Here is a 16,994-nt window from a genome sequence, read left to right as displayed (position 1 = left end):
TTTGCTGGTGGTTTTGGGAGACATCCTGCAGCTTTGTTATATAACCCGAAAGTTAGGCTAGTACCTACTAGGTAGTGGGTATTTTTCGCTGGTACTTGCTGCATTGCAGTACACCGCATTGCATCACTCTGCGTTATCAGCCGAAAAAAGGTATGAGACATCAGTTTTGCATCAGGAACCGTCATGTAAATAAATCATCATCTGCGGGTATCTGGCATATAGGCACAATAACATCATCATCATCATTAAGCAAGAAAACCGAAATCCTCCTCTTTCAAGATTTTATCGCCTCCACAAAGAGTTCTCGCATCCCCTTCAGCAGCACCACCAGCTCCCTCGTCTCATTCACCTTATCCAGCACTCTCTCTACACTCTCCCGCTCCAGTTTCGGCCTGCAATGTTTCACGTCGTAGTCTCTCGAGCTCGTCACCAGCTCAAACCACGCCTCGCGCTCCCAATTCTTCTCATCAATGTGCGTGTACACAAACTTGAGCCTGTCGTCCTTTCCAGCGCCCTCGATCCGCATGCACAGGGTTGAAATCCAAAAGTCCAGCTCGGGGACATTGTACCGTGATTGTGCTTCTTTTTGCTTGTTGTATGCGCGCTGGGCGGCGATCCGGGTTTCGATTTCGGCTTGGGTCTCGGCGATTTGGGCCTTTAATTGGTCTCTGGTGGCGATGTGGCTATCGCGCTGGGCCGCCAGCGATGAAATGGCCATTTCCATCTCGCGCTTCTCAGCCTCCTCCTTCTCGATTGTTTGCTGATAGGTGGACATCTTGACTTGTGCGATTTCGATGTCCTTCCGCTTCATTCGCTCGTCCTCTGCAGGCAAGAGTAATTAGCATTAGAATGATTGCATCTCCCTGTATCCAGCATCCCAGCTTTCCACCCACGCATGCATACCTTGAAGCTCGGCCATGTTGACGCGGAACTGATTGCGCTCTTCCAACACACGCTTGCGGCCTTGTTCAATAAAGGCATCGAACTTGGCCGTGAATTTCGCCATGCGCTCGCGCAAATCATCGAACCCAAAGTCGATGCTGGGCAGCGTGTCGGCGATGGAGGGGCCAGTGGGCGCCATCGTCTGGCGGCCGTGGCCGATAGACATTGCCGGGTCGAAAGCGTTGGACATGGTGAATGCTGTATTTTCTTTTGTGTGTTTTTTTTTTTTAAATGCTTTCTTGGACGCAGAATATTGTCCAAGGCTCGAGTGCCCAAACGGAGCAAAAGACTAGGTTGCTGGTGCTCGTTAAAATCGCCCCAAGTTTCCGGCTCGTGTTTACCAAGAATAGAACGTTGCTGGGTCGACTGTGGCGCAAAGCTCGATCACGTGACTTCCGCCAAAGAACTTCATTAAGATCAGATCAACTCAACTAACACAAGCTTGAATTGATTAGTATTGAAGCAACAAAATTTTGGTTAGCTGAATATGAGCAAATTTTATATCCTCAACCTATCATAATATTAAGCCGAATCATATCGCTTCGTCCCCTTTATGTGACCCCGAATGGAAGCTCGGTTATCTCTCGTTAATTCGAGATGACGGAGAAAAATTGTCACTCTTTATTCACACTCGACACACTTGCTAAGTCATAATGGCTGACTGGTGGCCTGATCCTCTTATGGGCTTGGGTGCTCCAGGAATATTGAAATATATTCCGAGCGAGCACCCTGAAGAGACATTGGGAATACTGGAGACATCTCGGATCACCTCAAAGTGTAAGTGAAGAGTTGGGGAGGATGTTGGTAATCAATAGTCACCAGAATAAGTATTGACATTTATGTGTAGCTCCTCATTTTAAGATTGTTGGCTCTTCGTTCAAGTCTTATGCAGCTTCAAGAACTCAGCTTCCCGAAGCATCCACGAGGCTCTGGAGAGAGCGTCAAGTCCAAGAGCGATGGCTATCCAAGTCTCACCCAGAAATAGCCATGGGCAATACAGCGTTTCAAGATATTCTCAAAGAAGATATGGAGGAGCTGATCATCTCAGACGAGGCCCCTAATACTAGGCCTCTGCTAGCTATTGGGCATTCTCCTGATCCTAGTGATAAATCTGGGGTCAAAAAATTTCCGATAATGGCCGTCGCCGCTGGAGAATCAGGCGAGATCCTACGCCTTGCTTGCATGGAAAATGCGCAGTGGCAGTGGGGAGAGAATGGGGATGCGTTCTTGAACGCTGCGATCATCGACTCAACCGATAGAGCGGCAGAAGCAACTTGGGCTGACGATGGATTGCCCATTCGACAGATCATATTTGCCGGGACTCGCTTGCAAGATGAATCGCATCGTTGGCTACTGGTTCAAAAGGAAACAAAGATCACGATACTCTGGCCAGAATTACGCCAGGTTCCAACAGCTTCGACTCAGTCAGTTAGTAATTTTGCACAAGAACGGCCGTCGCTAATCAACCCAAATCCCTTATTCACGATCCATTCTCACCAGACGGGAGGGAGTGCTCATTCTGACGTTGCTTTAATTCCTACGGCGTCTGGCCGATCACAGCAAATTGCTATTATAAACGAGACCGGATATTGGAGCATCTGGGATCTTCCCGCTGCTTGGCAAAGCCAACGAAAAGGACCGTCTCAGCTATCTCTCAGTAAATGCGGACATATTTCTGATGGCCTATTAAATGAGCTACCATCTATATCCTCTCACCCGAACGAAAGACACGGCATTCTTGTTGTGGAGGGGAAGGGGCCCGAGAAAATCGAAAGCTCGCCTTCTCCCTCATATAACGGGAGAGGCAACGATACTACGCAATATTTACTAATGTGGAATCATGAGAAAATGGAAGTTTTGAACCTAGATGCAAATATACTGCTCCCAAGACTGGGGCGCATAATACGAGACAGAGGGAAGTTGGATTGGATTTTGGATGTTCATCGCAGCCCCGTTAAACAAGACCACGTTTTCATTCTTACACAGTATCACATCACCTGGGTTGATTTACTTAGCCGCGGTGAATCAGCATCAGGCCCTTTGAAGCCGTCTATCTTGCTCTCTTGCCCACACTTGGGGACTAAAAATGACGACTCGAGGATGTTTGTTTGTCGAGCATCGGATGATGATAGAGATACATCACTGGTCTTTATATATTATCCGCGCATGGGTCAGCTTTGCATATACTGGTTCACATTTTCCGCTGTGGGGAGAATGCCACAGTGGCATCGTGACATCATTTCGCTCCCAGGGAGCGAAGACAGAGAGTTTCCTGCAAAGAACCTTATCGAGTTTCTAAGAGTTGATCCAGTCCAACTTGCTATCTCAGTCAGGGAAGGGGCTTCGAGTCCAGGGATAGACTACTATCAAAAAGGAGTCAGGTTCTACCAACTCTCTTTCTTGGGCAAAGATCTCAGCCTGCAACGTTGCTTATGTGCCACATCCGACGATCGGGCGCTTGAAATCCAAGTTCCCACATCACCGGTGGCCTGGGCTGATGTTAGGCAACAGAAACAAAAAGAGAAGAGAAGAAAAACCGCTATCGCGCATGTTACCAGCTCTTTTGTACTCCCAGACGATATAACTACCGAGGATGTTGAAGCTCTGCTAAACAGAGAAGAGGTCGAAGATGTAAGCAACAGTGATGATCTTCGGAGCATCTCAGCAGGACCACGGCCCGTTTATGCCAAAATGGGCAGGATATACCAAGCCTTGCAGAATTCACTCCAGATATCAATAGATAAGGGAGAAACCGGTCTCCCTTCCCATCTTTTCGATGCTCTCAGACAGTGCCTTAACGATGGATTCGATCAGGGGAGGCTCCCGTTGTTGACTTGGTAAGTAGTTTATCTTTCTGATTCTCTTAGCCTCGGCGATTACTAACGATATCATTACTCAGGAATGAAGTAGTCGATGTGATGCTACGAAATCCCACTTATGAACCAGCCGATGATCCTATGAGAGAAGAGATGGAGAGCTTGCTAGATGAAGTTGACGAAAGGATTGTCGTCACCCAGCTAAGGAGAAATAACACTGGGGAGGACTCTATGTCCTTGGTCAGCCTACAATATTTACAGCGACATTTTTCTGAACTGTGGCTCAATCCGGTGAAAGGCGCTATTTCTGAGGATATGCAACGAGTCCAACAGATATGGGCTGCCGAATTGGCCAGGGAAGCCTTCTTGTCCAATTACGGCATCATGTTTCAGAACATACCAGTACTTGGGCCTGCAAGCTCAGAGGTGGCGGAAGAAGGTCATAAATCTCGGGCAGAATCTCTTACGTTTAGCTCCCAAATCACCGCCCCATCAAGATCAAGTTCCAGAGACATTGGATCTTCGCCTGCTTCATCGCCAGCTGCGTCAACAGTTTCTCCCGATGCTGATGGAGCTATTCAACGCCTTCGACTACTAGCTCAATCTTTAGATACCGACATGTTGGATGCTTCCAAACGATCCAAAATACTATCATACTGGCCGAAAGAGCGCGGTGTCGATCCGAACGACTACGTGTCCAGCCTAGCGAGAGCAAATGAGGAGCTCTTCAGGGACGCGAAAGAAAGACTCAAGAGGAAGGAAGCAAAGCGCAAAGCTCAAACAGAAAAATTCAAGCGCCCTGCTTTCATGAGACAGGGACTCCCAGATATCAATCCCATGGCGCCAATGCGGCCACAACCCATGCAGATCATGTCCAGCCAGGCGGCTCCAGCTGCGACTCAGACCCAGGTACCGATTGTGACGATGAGTCAGCCTGTCCCTGGAATGTTTGGAGATAGGAAGAAGAAGAAGAAGAGAAAGAGTGGTTTTAGATAAGGTTGTTGGAGAAATAGAAATTAGGATCGGAGCATATGATTGCTTTTGCTTGCTTGCGGCTACTGGTGTTGGGAATTTTTGATGGTTTTCATTGATACCCGCTGCGATGATTTTGGATAGACAAGTTTACTGGATAGAATAAATTATGGATTCATCTCAATAATATTGAATATTTCTATATGGGCATCTATTGCATTGTATTGTATTGTATTGTATTGCAGCTTAATAAGGGTGGCGATGTTGGCCGCGAGGTAACACTTGCAGTCGCTTTTACGGCGACTTGCGGGGCCGTTCTCACTGTATCAAAACAGTCCATCTACATCATCAAATTCGAAAAAAACTCGTTGTATCTTCGCATCTCCATTCTCATCGATTCTTTTTCAAATAACCGTTTCAACCAATTTCCTATTCTTTTTACTCCCGATTTATTGGATTACCCAAGTGCATTATACATCGAGATAGAATGTCTCACTGCCACGACGAGCATGATCACCATGGCCACGGCCACGATCACGGCGAGCACGACCACTCAGACGACATCACGCCCGCGCTGCAGTCCTCGCTGTACGAGCAGATCAACTTTGATGAAATCACGACGCTCAACGAGTCGCGCAGAGATGCCGGCAAGGCCATTGTCAAGAAGACGTGGGCGGAGAGACTGAGCCAGGATCCCGAGCTGGAGAGTGATGCTGATGAGCAGCTTCTCATGACGGTCCCGTAAGAGTTTTGATGGTCCTTTACAAACGCCCGTTGCAGTGATTTTTCATTCACTACAGTCTTTATGAATATGCTGAATTATTGATTATTATTATTCTTATTCTTATGATTATTTGCTAATTTTCTGCAACAGATTCACTGCGCAAATCAAGCTACACTCCATCCTCATCCGCACATCACCCGCCCTCTCAGCCCCCAAAACCCTGCACCTGTACATCAACCGTGACGACATCGACTTCGCCGCCGCCGAGGAGACGACGCCGGTGCAAGTCCTGGAGCTCTCACAGACGTCGGAAATCCAAGAAATCCCCGTCAAGCGCTCTGCGTTTGGAAGCGTCCAGCGCCTGGTGCTCTTCTTCGTGGACAACTTTGGCGAAGGGGACGAGGACGTGTCGCGGATCAGTTACCTGGGATTCAAGGGCGAGTGGACGAGATTGGGAAAGGCGCCGACGAATATTATTTATGAGGCGGCTGCGCAGCCGGGAGATCACAAGGTGAAGGGGATGAATGTGAACCAGATGGGGAGCGGGATTGGAGGACGGGGGCCTGGCATTTGAGGTGATGTTGAGGTGTGGTGGCGAGGATGCATAATGGAGATGGTGAAGGGCTAGACGAGAATCACGATTATGAGTCTCTCATGACGGCCCTTATACAATACATCAGTTACTTTAGACAGTCCGGAATATGATACACGATGCCAACTTTAGTACCAAGGTGCTTGAATGATGCCATTAGCAACAGTACGTACCCCGCGAGGCTGAACACTTGGGAAAAAAACACCCCGCCCGCAGAATACCCGAACTGCATGCAGTGCTAGCAGCAAATCGCCAAAATTTCCCATCAGCCCACTATCCAAGATCGCAACTCGATCGTCCAAATTCTCCCAGCCCAGAGGGCAGCCGCCAATTCACAAAAAATAGCAACAACAGAGGCTCCCCTCCAATGCCTCCCAGGATACCCATCCTAGTGGCTCTGCCACGCTTCGCCGCAATCAACCGATCGCCTCTCCTCCTCCCGCATATCCCCCAGCGAGGCATCAAATATGGCTGGTCGACGGCACCGCCACGATCCAAGCACAAGCGCTTCAACCAGCCAAACTCGGGCCTCCCCGCGCTGACGACCGGCCCGGCCGCCGCCCTCAAGCGCCGCGAGAACACGACGCCTCTGCGCACGGGAGTGCTGGCCATCAAGAAGGGCATGACGAGCATCTTCCAGGGCAAGACGCGCGTGGTGTGCACGGTGCTGCAGATGGATCAGGTGCAGGTCATTGCCAACAAGACGAGGGAGAAGCACGGCTACTGGGCGGTGCAGATTGGCCTTGGGGCTAGGCAAGGACGCAATGTGACGAGCCCGATGCTGGGATACTACGAGGCCAAGGGCATTGCGCCCAAGGCCGAGCTGGCCGAGTTCAAGGTTCGAGACCAGGAAGGTCTTTTGCCCGTGGGAGCTCAATTGCTGCCGGATTGGTTCCAGCTGGGCCAGCACGTCGATGTGCGAGCTCGGTCAAGAGGAATGGGCTTCGCCGGTGGTATGAAGCGTCACGGCTTCGCTGGTCAGGAAGCCTCGCACGGAAACTCCAAGAACCACCGAACGATTGGTTCAACAGGTCCCTCTCAGGGTGGAGGTAGTCGAGTCATCCCCGGAAAGAAGATGCCTGGCCGCATGGGCAACGAGTTCCGAACGGTGCAGAACCTCAAGGTGCTCAAGGTGGACAACGAACTGGGCGTGGTGCTGGTCAGCGGACCGATCCCCGGACCAAAGGGCCGCATTGTGCGGCTGCAGGATTCGAAGAAGAGAAAGGCCCCTGCGCTGCCTCACAGGGTGAAGGCGCTGGAGCAGCTGGATGAGAGACAGCCTGACTTGCAGGAGAAGCTGGAGCAGGCGAGGCTGAGGCATTTGGAGATGCAAGCTCAGCGGAAGGCATATGTTGCGGAGGTGTAAAGGTTTACAATGAAGGGAAGCGGGGGGGTTATAAACAGTGTAAAATACCTAAGACAGGGCCATGGGATGAAGACGATGGGCAAGGGAAGAATTTCAAGGGCTCTATGTTAATGAATACATACATGGAAGAGACTAGAGAGGGAAAGGGGAGGGAAGAAAGATGTAAAGAAAAGCGGGCTTTTTTTGTATTTATAGGAGTACATCATACATATCATGACAACCTCGTCCAAAGGCTCATCAGGCAAAACAAAAAACAATCTACTTGTACAAAAGAGAATATGCTCTCTTCTCTCTTTTCTCTTTGAGATTTTCTTTCCCCATCTTTTCCTCCTCCCCCAGCTCTTTTCAATCCTCCCATCCGCGTTGTGTTTCCATCCAGAATCTGCTCAAAACAACCGGTTATATCGTTTTTCACCGGTTAAACGCACCCTGCTGCCTGAACCCCTTCGTCTGCAGCTCCGCCACATCCTCCTCCGACAACAGCCCCGAGTCACCCTCGCTCTCGCCTCCCAGCAATCCCCTGAACGGATCCTCCCCGTCCAGCAAATTCACCACCGTGCCATCCTCCAGCGTCAGGCTCCACACCGTCGTCTTGAACAGCGACTTGCTCGAGGGCCGATGGCTCGCGAAGCGCATCACGCCCGAGGCCCTTGAGCCCTTTACGCTGAAGCTGACGTCGATGCGGCCCTTGACCTGGTTCATCTGGCCGCTGATCCAGGGGATCTGGTGCTTGAAGTAGATCTCGTCGCCGAGCAGGGCGTTGCCCTTGGGGGACGTGCGCAGCGCGTAGAGCGTCGACGCGATGATGGGCGACGACGTCTTTTGGTAGTTGAAGATTGCGACGGAGCTGACGGCCACGAGGAGGACGAAGATGGGAAAGGTGCGGCGCCAGCCGTTGGAGACTTCGCCGACGTCTGGTGCAAATTTGCGTTTTAGTATAATTGAAAGCCAAATTTTCTTTTTTCTCCCCATATTTTCTTTCACATGATTCTTAAAATTGAAAATCATTATCAAAGCATCAAAAACTCACCAGGCAATTCTCGATCCGCTCGTCTCGACATCAGCGGTCCATCACCGGGCTTTGGCGCAGGCGTCGTCGTCACTCCCCGTCTCTGCGCCACCGCGCGCGAATTGGCGCTGCATCTGCTGCCGACCCGTCGAGAGGCCACGGCCAGCAATCTCCTCCTCGCAAGTTGTGATATCATTGTCCCGAATTTGTGTGTGGGGGGTGTGAGAGGGAAGAGACAAGCTTTCCGGTATTAGTGAGAGGTTTGGAGGGTCAGATCAGATCATCTCTCGCATCAGGCTGAAGGAATTTTAGTGGGGGCGGGTCAAGCAGGGGTACGTACCTTTATTTGTGGCGTCATAAGGCTGAAGGACATCTTTTAACATATGCCATCAAGGTGCCGCTGCCTTTCTGGAACATATCATGGTATATTTCTACTGTGGATTCGCATTTATTCAATTTTTTTTTTTTTTTTTTTTTCAAATTCGTCCTTTCATTATGCCCAGGTTACCAGTTATCGCAGGACGATACCACCATGTTCATGAGACTGTCTCTACTATTCTCCATTCCTCAAATAGCACCGTAGGCTTATGAATCTCATTACAACGCTTTGTGAGACACCTCAATAAAAACTTGCATCCTCTCATCCAGAATTACCATGATAATGGACTTGGAGTGATCAGTGTGCCTCCACCATTATAAAGGTAATGATAGAGTGCCATACCAAAGCCGTTATGCTACAGTATGGGAAAGACATCACTCTACCGCTCGGCTTATTCAGGTCAGATGAGCCCTGTTTCGCCTGGTTGGCCATTCAAGCAAATTCTACAGGCCGATAGTTTCAAATAGCACCAGATTACATGTCAAGATTCAACAAGCAGCAGCAAGTTATTTCAGTTAGTCTGGCCAAAGGTGAGCCGCAATTACCGTCATCAAATCGCAACACAAATCTGTGCCCGATACTCTATAATCAATGTCCAAGAGCAATAGCAGCAACCTCAGCCAGTGAATCAACCGTATAATCAGGCTTCAAGCTTTCACAAGCATTTCGATCTCCATATCCGTAGCGGCACCAAACAGACTTGGCTCCGATATTTGCCGCAAACTGGATATCCGCAACCGTGTCGCCAACAACCAGCACGTCACGGCCGTCTTCAATTCCCTCAAAGTCTTTGATCCCATATCTCGCGTCTTTCAACCTCGGCAATAAAACATTAGTAAAGCTTGCCGTATCTGGCTTCCGTGTCGCTCCAGGCGTCTTGTCTCCAACAATCAGCTCCTCGTCAACTGCGCCCCCAAGCCCATTGCCATTCAAAGCGGTGACAACAGCAGCCACCCCCTTGTTGCTGACAATCGAAATGGCAACTCCAGATTCCTGGAGCTGCTGAAGGAGCTCGACGGCAGATGGGAAAGGTTTGATCAGAGGCTGGCCGTGCTGAGCGTACAAGTCGCGATACGTGGCGATCCAGCGTTCTTCGAGTTCTGTCGTCCACTGGAGCTTTTCCGTAGCCGCATTGTCTGCAGGCTGGAGGGTGCGGAATGTGTCTTGTAGACCTGCGCCCGAAGAGATGAGACGGTGGATTTCTGCCTCTGAGGGGGTGTCTTGCGGTGATGTGAGGAGGGTATCGAATGTGAGCTTGATACAGTGCGAGATGGAGGCATGAGTGTCAAAGAGAGTGCCGTCAAAGTCGAAGATGACGAGCTTTTTCTTGGAAGGCGCCATGGTTGCTTCAATTGCTCTTTTTTTCGTTCTCTTGGAGTTTAATGTTGACGGAAGAGATTTGCTAGTTTGAAGGATTCAGCTAATGCACTAAGTGCTAACTCGCCGCGATATCGGCCATTGTAGCATCGAATTTACAGGGAGTAGGACAGTCGTGGTAATTTTTAACCATAGCTTTTTCTCTATTTAGTAGATGTTTACTTATACCTTGCCTAAAAATACATGATTTCTACTGCCTTTATTTGCCTTGATGTAGAAACTCCTATAGTGCTCGAAACTGCACTAACAATGCATTCACATGTAAATCTGAACCGACTTGTCACGACTTTTTCTCAGAAGCACAACCATGTTCTTTACTTGAAAAACACAAAGTTGAATAATATTTACACCAAAAATCTTCCTACAGACGTAAATAAGTCACAACAGATGTTTCCATCGCAGCCACTTTTTACCATGCATTGACACTTCCCATCTTAATATAGAGGCGCATTCTGTGAGTGCGGTTGCTTAGGTGCCTTGATTACCTAATCGAGTCCAGGGACCGACCCAGACCAGACTTGAAGTACGTCATAAGGCTGAGGGAGCTCTTCTTCCTCAATGCTCATCGAGGTGCTGCCATTGCTACCTCTAGCAGTGTAATCATCAGCGCCGCTTCGCAAAAAAAAAAAAAACACTCTCCACATTACATGTTTACTTTCTATAACCTTCGTTTTCTCTCTATTGCAGTCATCATGGCATCTTCCGCCCGTCTAAGACGGACCTTTCAATACCCCAACGACTCCGACTCAGACTCTCCAGAAGCTATGGACGAGCAAGGCATGCACAACACCCATCCCTTTCGACCATCATCCAAGCCTCATATATAAAACCCATCCAGACTAACCAAGAAAACACAGAACAAGACAACCTCATCCAAACGCTCGCTTCCCAAAACGCCTCCCAAAACGAAACCCTCGCCCGCACCCTCCTCGCCCTCCCTCTCCTCTCCATTGTCGCTTACATCCGCCCGCTCCTCAACCCAGCCACAACTTCCTTCGCTATCTTCTGCATTACGTCCCTCCTCGCGACGGCGTTTCTGCTCTACCGCCTGCCCCCCGCGCAGACGGGCATTCCAATAATCGACTCTTGGGCCAGCGGTGGGACTGGCCGTGCTGGAGCAGGAGGAGGGCCCAGCGGATCGTCTGCTGCGAGCCTTATTGGCGGACTACGGTCACGTAATTCCCTCGGTGGCCTCCTCGGTCGTGGAGTTGTTGATACACGGTCGCCTTTGGAAAAGACGCTGCCCTACTTGAATCTGGGTCTGGTCGCTTTATTGATACTCATGGGATTAGTGAGAGGAGACGAAAGAGGTGGCGGTTTTGGTTGGGTAAGCATGGGCAATATTCCTGGGCTCGTCTACTCTGTCGTCATAACAGCCAAGATTGTCATGGCTGGCGTGGACCCTGAGAGAGATCTGGGGAGCCTTAGGTACGGGTACAAGGGTGCTTGATAAGAACTACTAGGTAGTCTGTTTATATAAGTGAATTTTCAAAATAATAGATAATGCACCGAGGCCACATGTAGCACCTAGGGAAGGATAGTAATATAGTATATTTCTCTCATTCTTCATTTTATAACATCCACACCATGCCAACTTAGGTACCCAATGGAACAGTTTACCGCACCCAGATTCACGCCTCATTCCAGTATAAAAGAAAACCCTCATATCGTCTACATGTCTATAGAATCATTAAAGCGTAAAATACCATGATCTCTCAAAATTCCGTCGATTCCATTAGGCGGCCGAGGGAAAGGATCCGCAAGAGGGTTTGCTTCAGGGGTATCAGACGACTTGTCCATAACAAGGGCAAGTCCATGTGACTTGACAGCATCAACCAGCGCTGGCACCATATCCTATTAAATAAAGAGTTAGTTTCATGTTTGACGAGAAAAAAGTATAAACAAAATAGAGAAAGGGGATTTGCTTACCAGCAACCGAGAATAGCATATCAATCCCATAAAGTTATTCGTCTGGGCAATCCGCACCGCCTCCTTAATCGACGTCGTCCGCCTGCCGCTAGCTCGCACTGCCTTCTCATCTCGGCCCAAGTCATTACACAAAAATACCGGGAAATTGGGCTGTTTCCAGTTAAGTGCAGTACATAATCGTGCGTTGTAACTGCTGAATACCATGGAACGCACCACGTGTGGCGAATGTGACTGGGCCCTCTGAGCTCGAGCATGATCGAAAACGATTGTGAGGATTGAGTCGACAAAGACATTGACATCCAGAGCCGGGCCCAAGGCTAGTGTCTCTTCCTCCTCCGAGTTAGGATACAATATCTGCAGATTAACATGCATACCAGGAGGGAGAATAGACAGGGCGTCCTTCAGGGTTATGCCTGCAGTCGCCAGGATATGGTAAATCTCTGCAATATCATCCGTCGTCTTCGTTGCCAGACTCGCAAGCTTGGCGCGACTGGCGCTCTGAGCTGTGATGGCATCGAATTGCGCAAACGAAAGCCGGCAGACAGGGATGTCGAGCCCACCGCACGAGATAGTCCATTGTGGCCAGATGATGGGCACTGCATCGCTAGTGTACTGAACAAATACCCGGACGTAATCACCAGACAGACTTGAACCTGTGACAACAGCGTTTGTTGGCTGGTTGAACTGGCTTGTTGCCTTCCAGTAAGTTTCAAAGTCCGTAATCTCGAGGGGCTGCCCTCTAAACGGCTTGATCACCTGCGTCGTAAAGCTGATTTGGCCAATAGCTCGTAACCGCGGGTCAAACAGTGGCAGGCAAGATTTTAAGCCGCCAGACTGGTTTAGGAATACAGATGGTAGCACAACTGTCTTTGCAATTGTCTTGGCGCCGTAAGCCGGGAAAACATCGAAATCGAGTGAAAATGTCTCCAAGTTGTCAACTTGGAACGAAACAACACGGGTATCTTCTTGGAATGGCAAAATAATGTTCTTTGGGATAAGATCTGAGACTTTGGAGGAAATCGTTAACCGAGCAGCCGGATATTTTCCGTCCTGGAAGAAGACCAGCGGTTGCTCGCCCGCATCCTGGAAGCCGATTTGCACAACTGTCTTCGTATCAAGGAAGTTGTGGCCATATCGTCGGAGAGGGATGATTGGCGGTGGCAGCTCTAGGATCGGGATGGCATCTGGATCCAATGACATGGGCAGGGGGCCACTACTGCTGCCCATGATATCAATTGCAGGATGGCCACCCAGCGGGCTTGCTCTCGGGCGTTTGTTAAACGGGGAAAGCAGTTGCATACATTCCAAATGGCCTTCCCAAGCAGCATAATACATGGCGGGAAGATCTTTTTCGTCTCGTATTGTCGCATCGACACCAAGCTTAAGCAGTGCTTGGAGGCATTCGACATTGCCTTCGCTTGCAGCATGCAATAATGGCGTCCATCCATAGAGCTTGTCGATTTGGTCGAGATCAGCCCCATACTGTTTGAGGAGCAGAAGTAAATCCGAAGTCCGTCCACATCGCGCTACCATGTGCTGAGGATACAGTCCCTCGGCATCAGGAAGAATCTTTGCGCCATGCTTCAACAGGATCTCCACAATTGCAACTGAGCCGTGTTCACAAGCAAGATTCAAGGGCACATGATCCGCATCAGAAACCGGGTCAATGCGAGCGGACCTGGCAAGTAAGCGCTCGACACATTCCACATGCCCATGTATGGTGGAGTGTATTAGCGGTGTGAAGTTGTCGTGGTCAATGAGATCAATAGTGCTTGGATTGGCTATTGTATGAGGAACAAAGATAAAGTTAGCTCGTGTATCCTACCAGTTAACGCCGCCTACTGTCTCTGACTCACCATTTAACAAAACTTCGAGCATATCCAGGCGGCCGTGCAAGCTAGCATAGTGCAACGGAACACGTCCGTAAACGTCAGTCCGATCCACAGCAACATTAGCTGCAAGACCCCATTCTAGTACGTGCTGTCTGCCATAGATGGCGGCTTGGTGTAGGCAGTTTCTTTCATTGATATCATCATATGAATGTAAGTCAACCAAGCCGGTATCCAAAAGGACTTTTAGAGCGCTCTTGGGAGCTTCGTTGATCGCCGTCAAAAAGGTCCTTGTTAGCCGCTCAATCAAAGAAACGTCGCCGTCGCTAGCTTGAGTAGCCGATTGCATTTTGGCAAGAAGATCCTTTATGGATTCAAGATTTCCGGTAATGACAGTATCCAGCAGGAGCGAATCCGCATCTCCTTCGTCAGTCCCCACGAAATGCTGAGTTGTAACGACATGTGTGGTAGATGAGTCGAAGCTAACTTGGATTCCATCCGACCAGGCACCAAGTTCTTGAAGGCTGGTAGTGGCCTGGTCGGATAGTTCGCTTATGACCGTCGCATTGAAGAAAGGTTGGACCTCAACAGCACGCGAGAGGTACAGCTCCTTTGTCTTTGATTTGGATGTCTTGTCCCATTTTTTGAGAATCTTTGAGAAAGCGGTGCCATTGATCTCAACAAATTGTTGAAGCTTGTTCAGATCCGTGGCGAACTGCTGGAAACCTTCTTCGAGGGTGGTGAATTTGGACGAGCGCCTCGAGATGCCTTGGCGCGACTTGATGACTTTTTTCTTGTCAAGCAAAGTCTTGAGTCGAATTTTGAGCTATACAAAGGTTGGCGACGAAAAGATTCACAAAACATAGTTAAGGGAGCTGATGGATTAGACCACAGCGCCATTCTGTCTACATACCTCGGCTTCTTTTTGCAGATAGAAAGCGTTCACCTTGTCCAACTCTCTTTCCTGCTCGGGTGTTAGCAAGTCCACCGGAATATTCATCTTGATGGCTGCATGCAGTGACCTACCAATTGGAAGAAGAAAGTTGCCTTGTTAGCCTGCAGAGCAGCCTGCGAGTCGGCCAGTGTGTCCAGGCGGTGGACGTCATTTTGCGCAGCAAGGGTCGGAGTAGCTGAGAGCTTCTTGATGAGCTATAAAGCAGTAAGAATCAAGTATTAGTAAAGAGTGATGCAAGATACAGCAATTGGAGGTGTACATGTCCGAAAGATATGCCAATGATTGGAGAGAGAGAGTCAGAGGGTGCAGGCATGCATGGACAAGGATGCCTGGAGCAGTTGGTACTCCCCCTCTATCAGCCTCCCATATGTCCCGAGCGACTTCATACAGAAGAGAAAACAACAAGAAGGCAGAGCATGAACCAAACGCCTTGGAAAAGGAAAGACGAGGGAATGAGAAGCCATATGCTATCCCAATAAAGAGCAAATCAATAGATGTTTACCTTCTTCAAAGCCTTGTAGTTAACAAAACTGGCAGCATATTCGGGAACCTCAAGCTGGCGCTTCTGAATTTGCTTGCCAAATTTCCTGCGGTACAAATCGCTATGTGAGCCTGGGGTATTATTTCCGAGGGGGCAGGGATTGCGTCACAACGCAGCGGCCATCTGACTTACATGTTGCGACACAGAACCCCGGGGCGGGCGGGAGTCGCGGGGGCAGAGGAGTTAAAGAAACAGAAAAGCCCAAGCCGGACAGGTCAAAGGAAGGATATGCTGGCCGAAGCAGCACAGACGGGCTACAATCTCACGCCTGAAGGCCTTTCCTTTGGGAGGGAAGCCAAGAGCTGGGTGGTAAGATTGTATTGTGGGCGATGGCGCCTGTAAGAACAAACACTGCTATGACCATTAGCTACCTGTGCGACTTGACCAGGCCTATATCGACGGGAAAGGACGGAGGTGACCGAGGGACAGGGCAGGGGTTTAGTTCAGCGCAGAGTCTCCAGACACTTGTCCGCGTGGGGGGAACGATTGACTGATGGACGTCGGCAGCTCGCTGACAGTCCAACGGGCCCCATCAGACAGCAAGCAGCAGGCTCCGGCGCGGCTCATACCTTGAGAGGCCAGTCTTTGTCCCACCAGGGTAGCAGGCGGAGGTCGGTGCTCTGCTTCCGGGATAGTTTGAGATGCAGGTTGAAGCCGAGAAGAGTAAGAAAGCCGGCATGGAGCAAGCCGAAGATGTGGACAAGAGCAAGTTTGAGGTGCTGTATGATGTACGCGCAACCTTGGATGGGCTTTTTGGATATGGTGCTAATACTCGACGCAGGACAAGGCAGTGTGCTGGGGAGGGGGAAGCTTCTTTACGTACACGAAGCAGAGCTGCGGCAGATGCCACTCTTTTGATTCTCTCACCCCGGACTGAGATTTTCAGTCACGAGGGCGTGGCAGCAAAAGAATTTAGTAGCTAGCCTACCGAATGAGGGCACCCTGGGCGCAGAATGGGCTGGTGGTTCAGATTGATCAGATCAGACCAGCAGGCCGAGGTGACGAAGTTGTGTGACGGGCTGGCTACCTTTGGGGCTGGCTGGCTGGCTGGGCGTCTCTATCTGGCCGTCCTTGTTAGTCAGAATGTCTTGCTCCGACCCAATTGGAGAGGAGGGAGAGTGAAGAGGTCGATGGCTTCGGTGAAGGGCAAAGGATGTGAAGGACTGACTTGACTAGCTGGTCCTAGTCTCGAGGGCACGTTGTGCCTCGCCCTGGTGAAAATGCCACTTCTCTGGTCTGGCCTTTCACAAAGTATGGCGACCCTTTTCGAAGCGGGGGCGACTCATCAGAGCCCTCGACTGTCTAGATCATCGCGAGACTAGGCGAATAAGGCCCGTGGCGGTTGTACTTCAGACACCTTTAGCACGCCGAAGCAGGTCGTCCTGCAGAATCGACCAGGGTTGCTCATGCGGCGCTGAGACTTCTTGCGGGCCGTGGCACCGACTTGGCTGTCGGCACATGATGCCGACATTTAGCCGCATAACAGATTTACACCAATTGCAGTATTGGAGCCAGATAGCGTCCTAGCGTCGCCATCCTCCGCGCCCCAAAGCATTCCCTTTG

The 16,994-nt window shown here is 50.0% G+C and overlaps 8 protein-coding genes across 8 annotated transcripts; 4 read left to right on the top strand and 4 right to left on the bottom strand.

The window, feature by feature from the left end:
- Positions 1 to 165: 165 nt before the first annotated feature.
- SPC25 (kinetochore-associated Ndc80 complex subunit spc25) lies at positions 166 to 1,235 on the bottom strand. The gene is made up of 2 exons (XM_024900378.2): positions 904 to 1,235; positions 166 to 822 (listed from the first exon to the last, which is right to left on the bottom strand). Exons 1-2 carry the CDS (start codon positions 1,130 to 1,132, stop codon positions 275 to 277), a joined length of 777 nt encoding a protein of 258 aa, XP_024759705.2. The 5' UTR covers positions 1,133 to 1,235; the 3' UTR covers positions 166 to 274.
- Positions 1,236 to 1,389: 154 nt separating this feature from the next.
- TrAFT101_004928 (uncharacterized protein) lies at positions 1,390 to 4,938 on the top strand. Its single transcript, XM_024909912.2, has 3 exons — positions 1,390 to 1,719; positions 1,790 to 3,779; positions 3,842 to 4,938. Exons 1-3 carry the CDS (start codon positions 1,596 to 1,598, stop codon positions 4,752 to 4,754), a joined length of 3,027 nt encoding a protein of 1,008 aa, XP_024759706.1. The 5' UTR covers positions 1,390 to 1,595; the 3' UTR covers positions 4,755 to 4,938.
- A 142-nt stretch (positions 4,939 to 5,080) lies between these two features.
- Positions 5,081 to 6,169, top strand: TrAFT101_004927 (mitochondrial 54S ribosomal uL3m domain-containing protein). The gene is made up of 2 exons (XM_024910658.2): positions 5,081 to 5,471; positions 5,605 to 6,169. The coding sequence occupies exons 1-2, from the start codon at positions 5,218 to 5,220 to the stop codon at positions 6,026 to 6,028; spliced, it is 678 nt and encodes a 225-aa protein (XP_024759707.2). The 5' UTR covers positions 5,081 to 5,217; the 3' UTR covers positions 6,029 to 6,169.
- A 162-nt stretch (positions 6,170 to 6,331) lies between these two features.
- On the top strand, positions 6,332 to 7,656 carry TrAFT101_004926 (uncharacterized protein). The gene has a single exon (XM_066127329.1). The coding sequence runs from the start codon at positions 6,414 to 6,416 to the stop codon at positions 7,410 to 7,412; it is 999 nt and encodes a 332-aa protein (XP_065983440.1). The 5' UTR covers positions 6,332 to 6,413; the 3' UTR covers positions 7,413 to 7,656.
- Positions 7,409 to 8,662, bottom strand: TrAFT101_004925 (uncharacterized protein). The gene is made up of 2 exons (XM_024900313.2): positions 8,443 to 8,662; positions 7,409 to 8,326 (listed from the first exon to the last, which is right to left on the bottom strand). The coding sequence occupies exons 1-2, from the start codon at positions 8,615 to 8,617 to the stop codon at positions 7,824 to 7,826; spliced, it is 678 nt and encodes a 225-aa protein (XP_024759708.1). The 5' UTR covers positions 8,618 to 8,662; the 3' UTR covers positions 7,409 to 7,823.
- A 634-nt stretch (positions 8,663 to 9,296) lies between these two features.
- Positions 9,297 to 10,188, bottom strand: TrAFT101_004924 (uncharacterized protein). The gene has a single exon (XM_024908291.2). It carries the CDS (start codon positions 10,139 to 10,141, stop codon positions 9,389 to 9,391), a length of 753 nt encoding a protein of 250 aa, XP_024759709.1. The 5' UTR covers positions 10,142 to 10,188; the 3' UTR covers positions 9,297 to 9,388.
- A 561-nt stretch (positions 10,189 to 10,749) lies between these two features.
- Positions 10,750 to 11,719, top strand: TrAFT101_004923 (uncharacterized protein). Its single transcript, XM_024908292.2, has 2 exons — positions 10,750 to 10,954; positions 11,035 to 11,719. Exons 1-2 carry the CDS (start codon positions 10,825 to 10,827, stop codon positions 11,625 to 11,627), a joined length of 723 nt encoding a protein of 240 aa, XP_024759710.2. The 5' UTR covers positions 10,750 to 10,824; the 3' UTR covers positions 11,628 to 11,719.
- On the bottom strand, positions 11,718 to 16,809 carry NUC2 (anaphase-promoting complex subunit Apc3). The gene is made up of 9 exons (XM_066127328.1): positions 16,600 to 16,809; positions 16,001 to 16,492; positions 15,564 to 15,782; positions 15,393 to 15,477; positions 14,962 to 15,084; positions 14,849 to 14,899; positions 13,963 to 14,761; positions 12,107 to 13,887; positions 11,718 to 12,031 (listed from the first exon to the last, which is right to left on the bottom strand). Coding segments are annotated over exons 3-9 (3,024 nt in total). The 5' UTR covers positions 15,566 to 15,782; positions 16,001 to 16,492; positions 16,600 to 16,809; the 3' UTR covers positions 11,718 to 11,848.
- Between the last annotated feature and the right edge of the window lie 185 nt (positions 16,810 to 16,994).

Source organism: Trichoderma asperellum, chromosome 3 (assembly GCF_020647865.1).
Source record: "Trichoderma asperellum chromosome 3, complete sequence".
Classification (NCBI taxonomy): Eukaryota; Fungi; Ascomycota; class Sordariomycetes; order Hypocreales; family Hypocreaceae; genus Trichoderma; species Trichoderma asperellum.
Note: the sequence above shows the minus strand (reverse complement) of the source record. Positions and strands in the feature narration are given on the sequence as shown.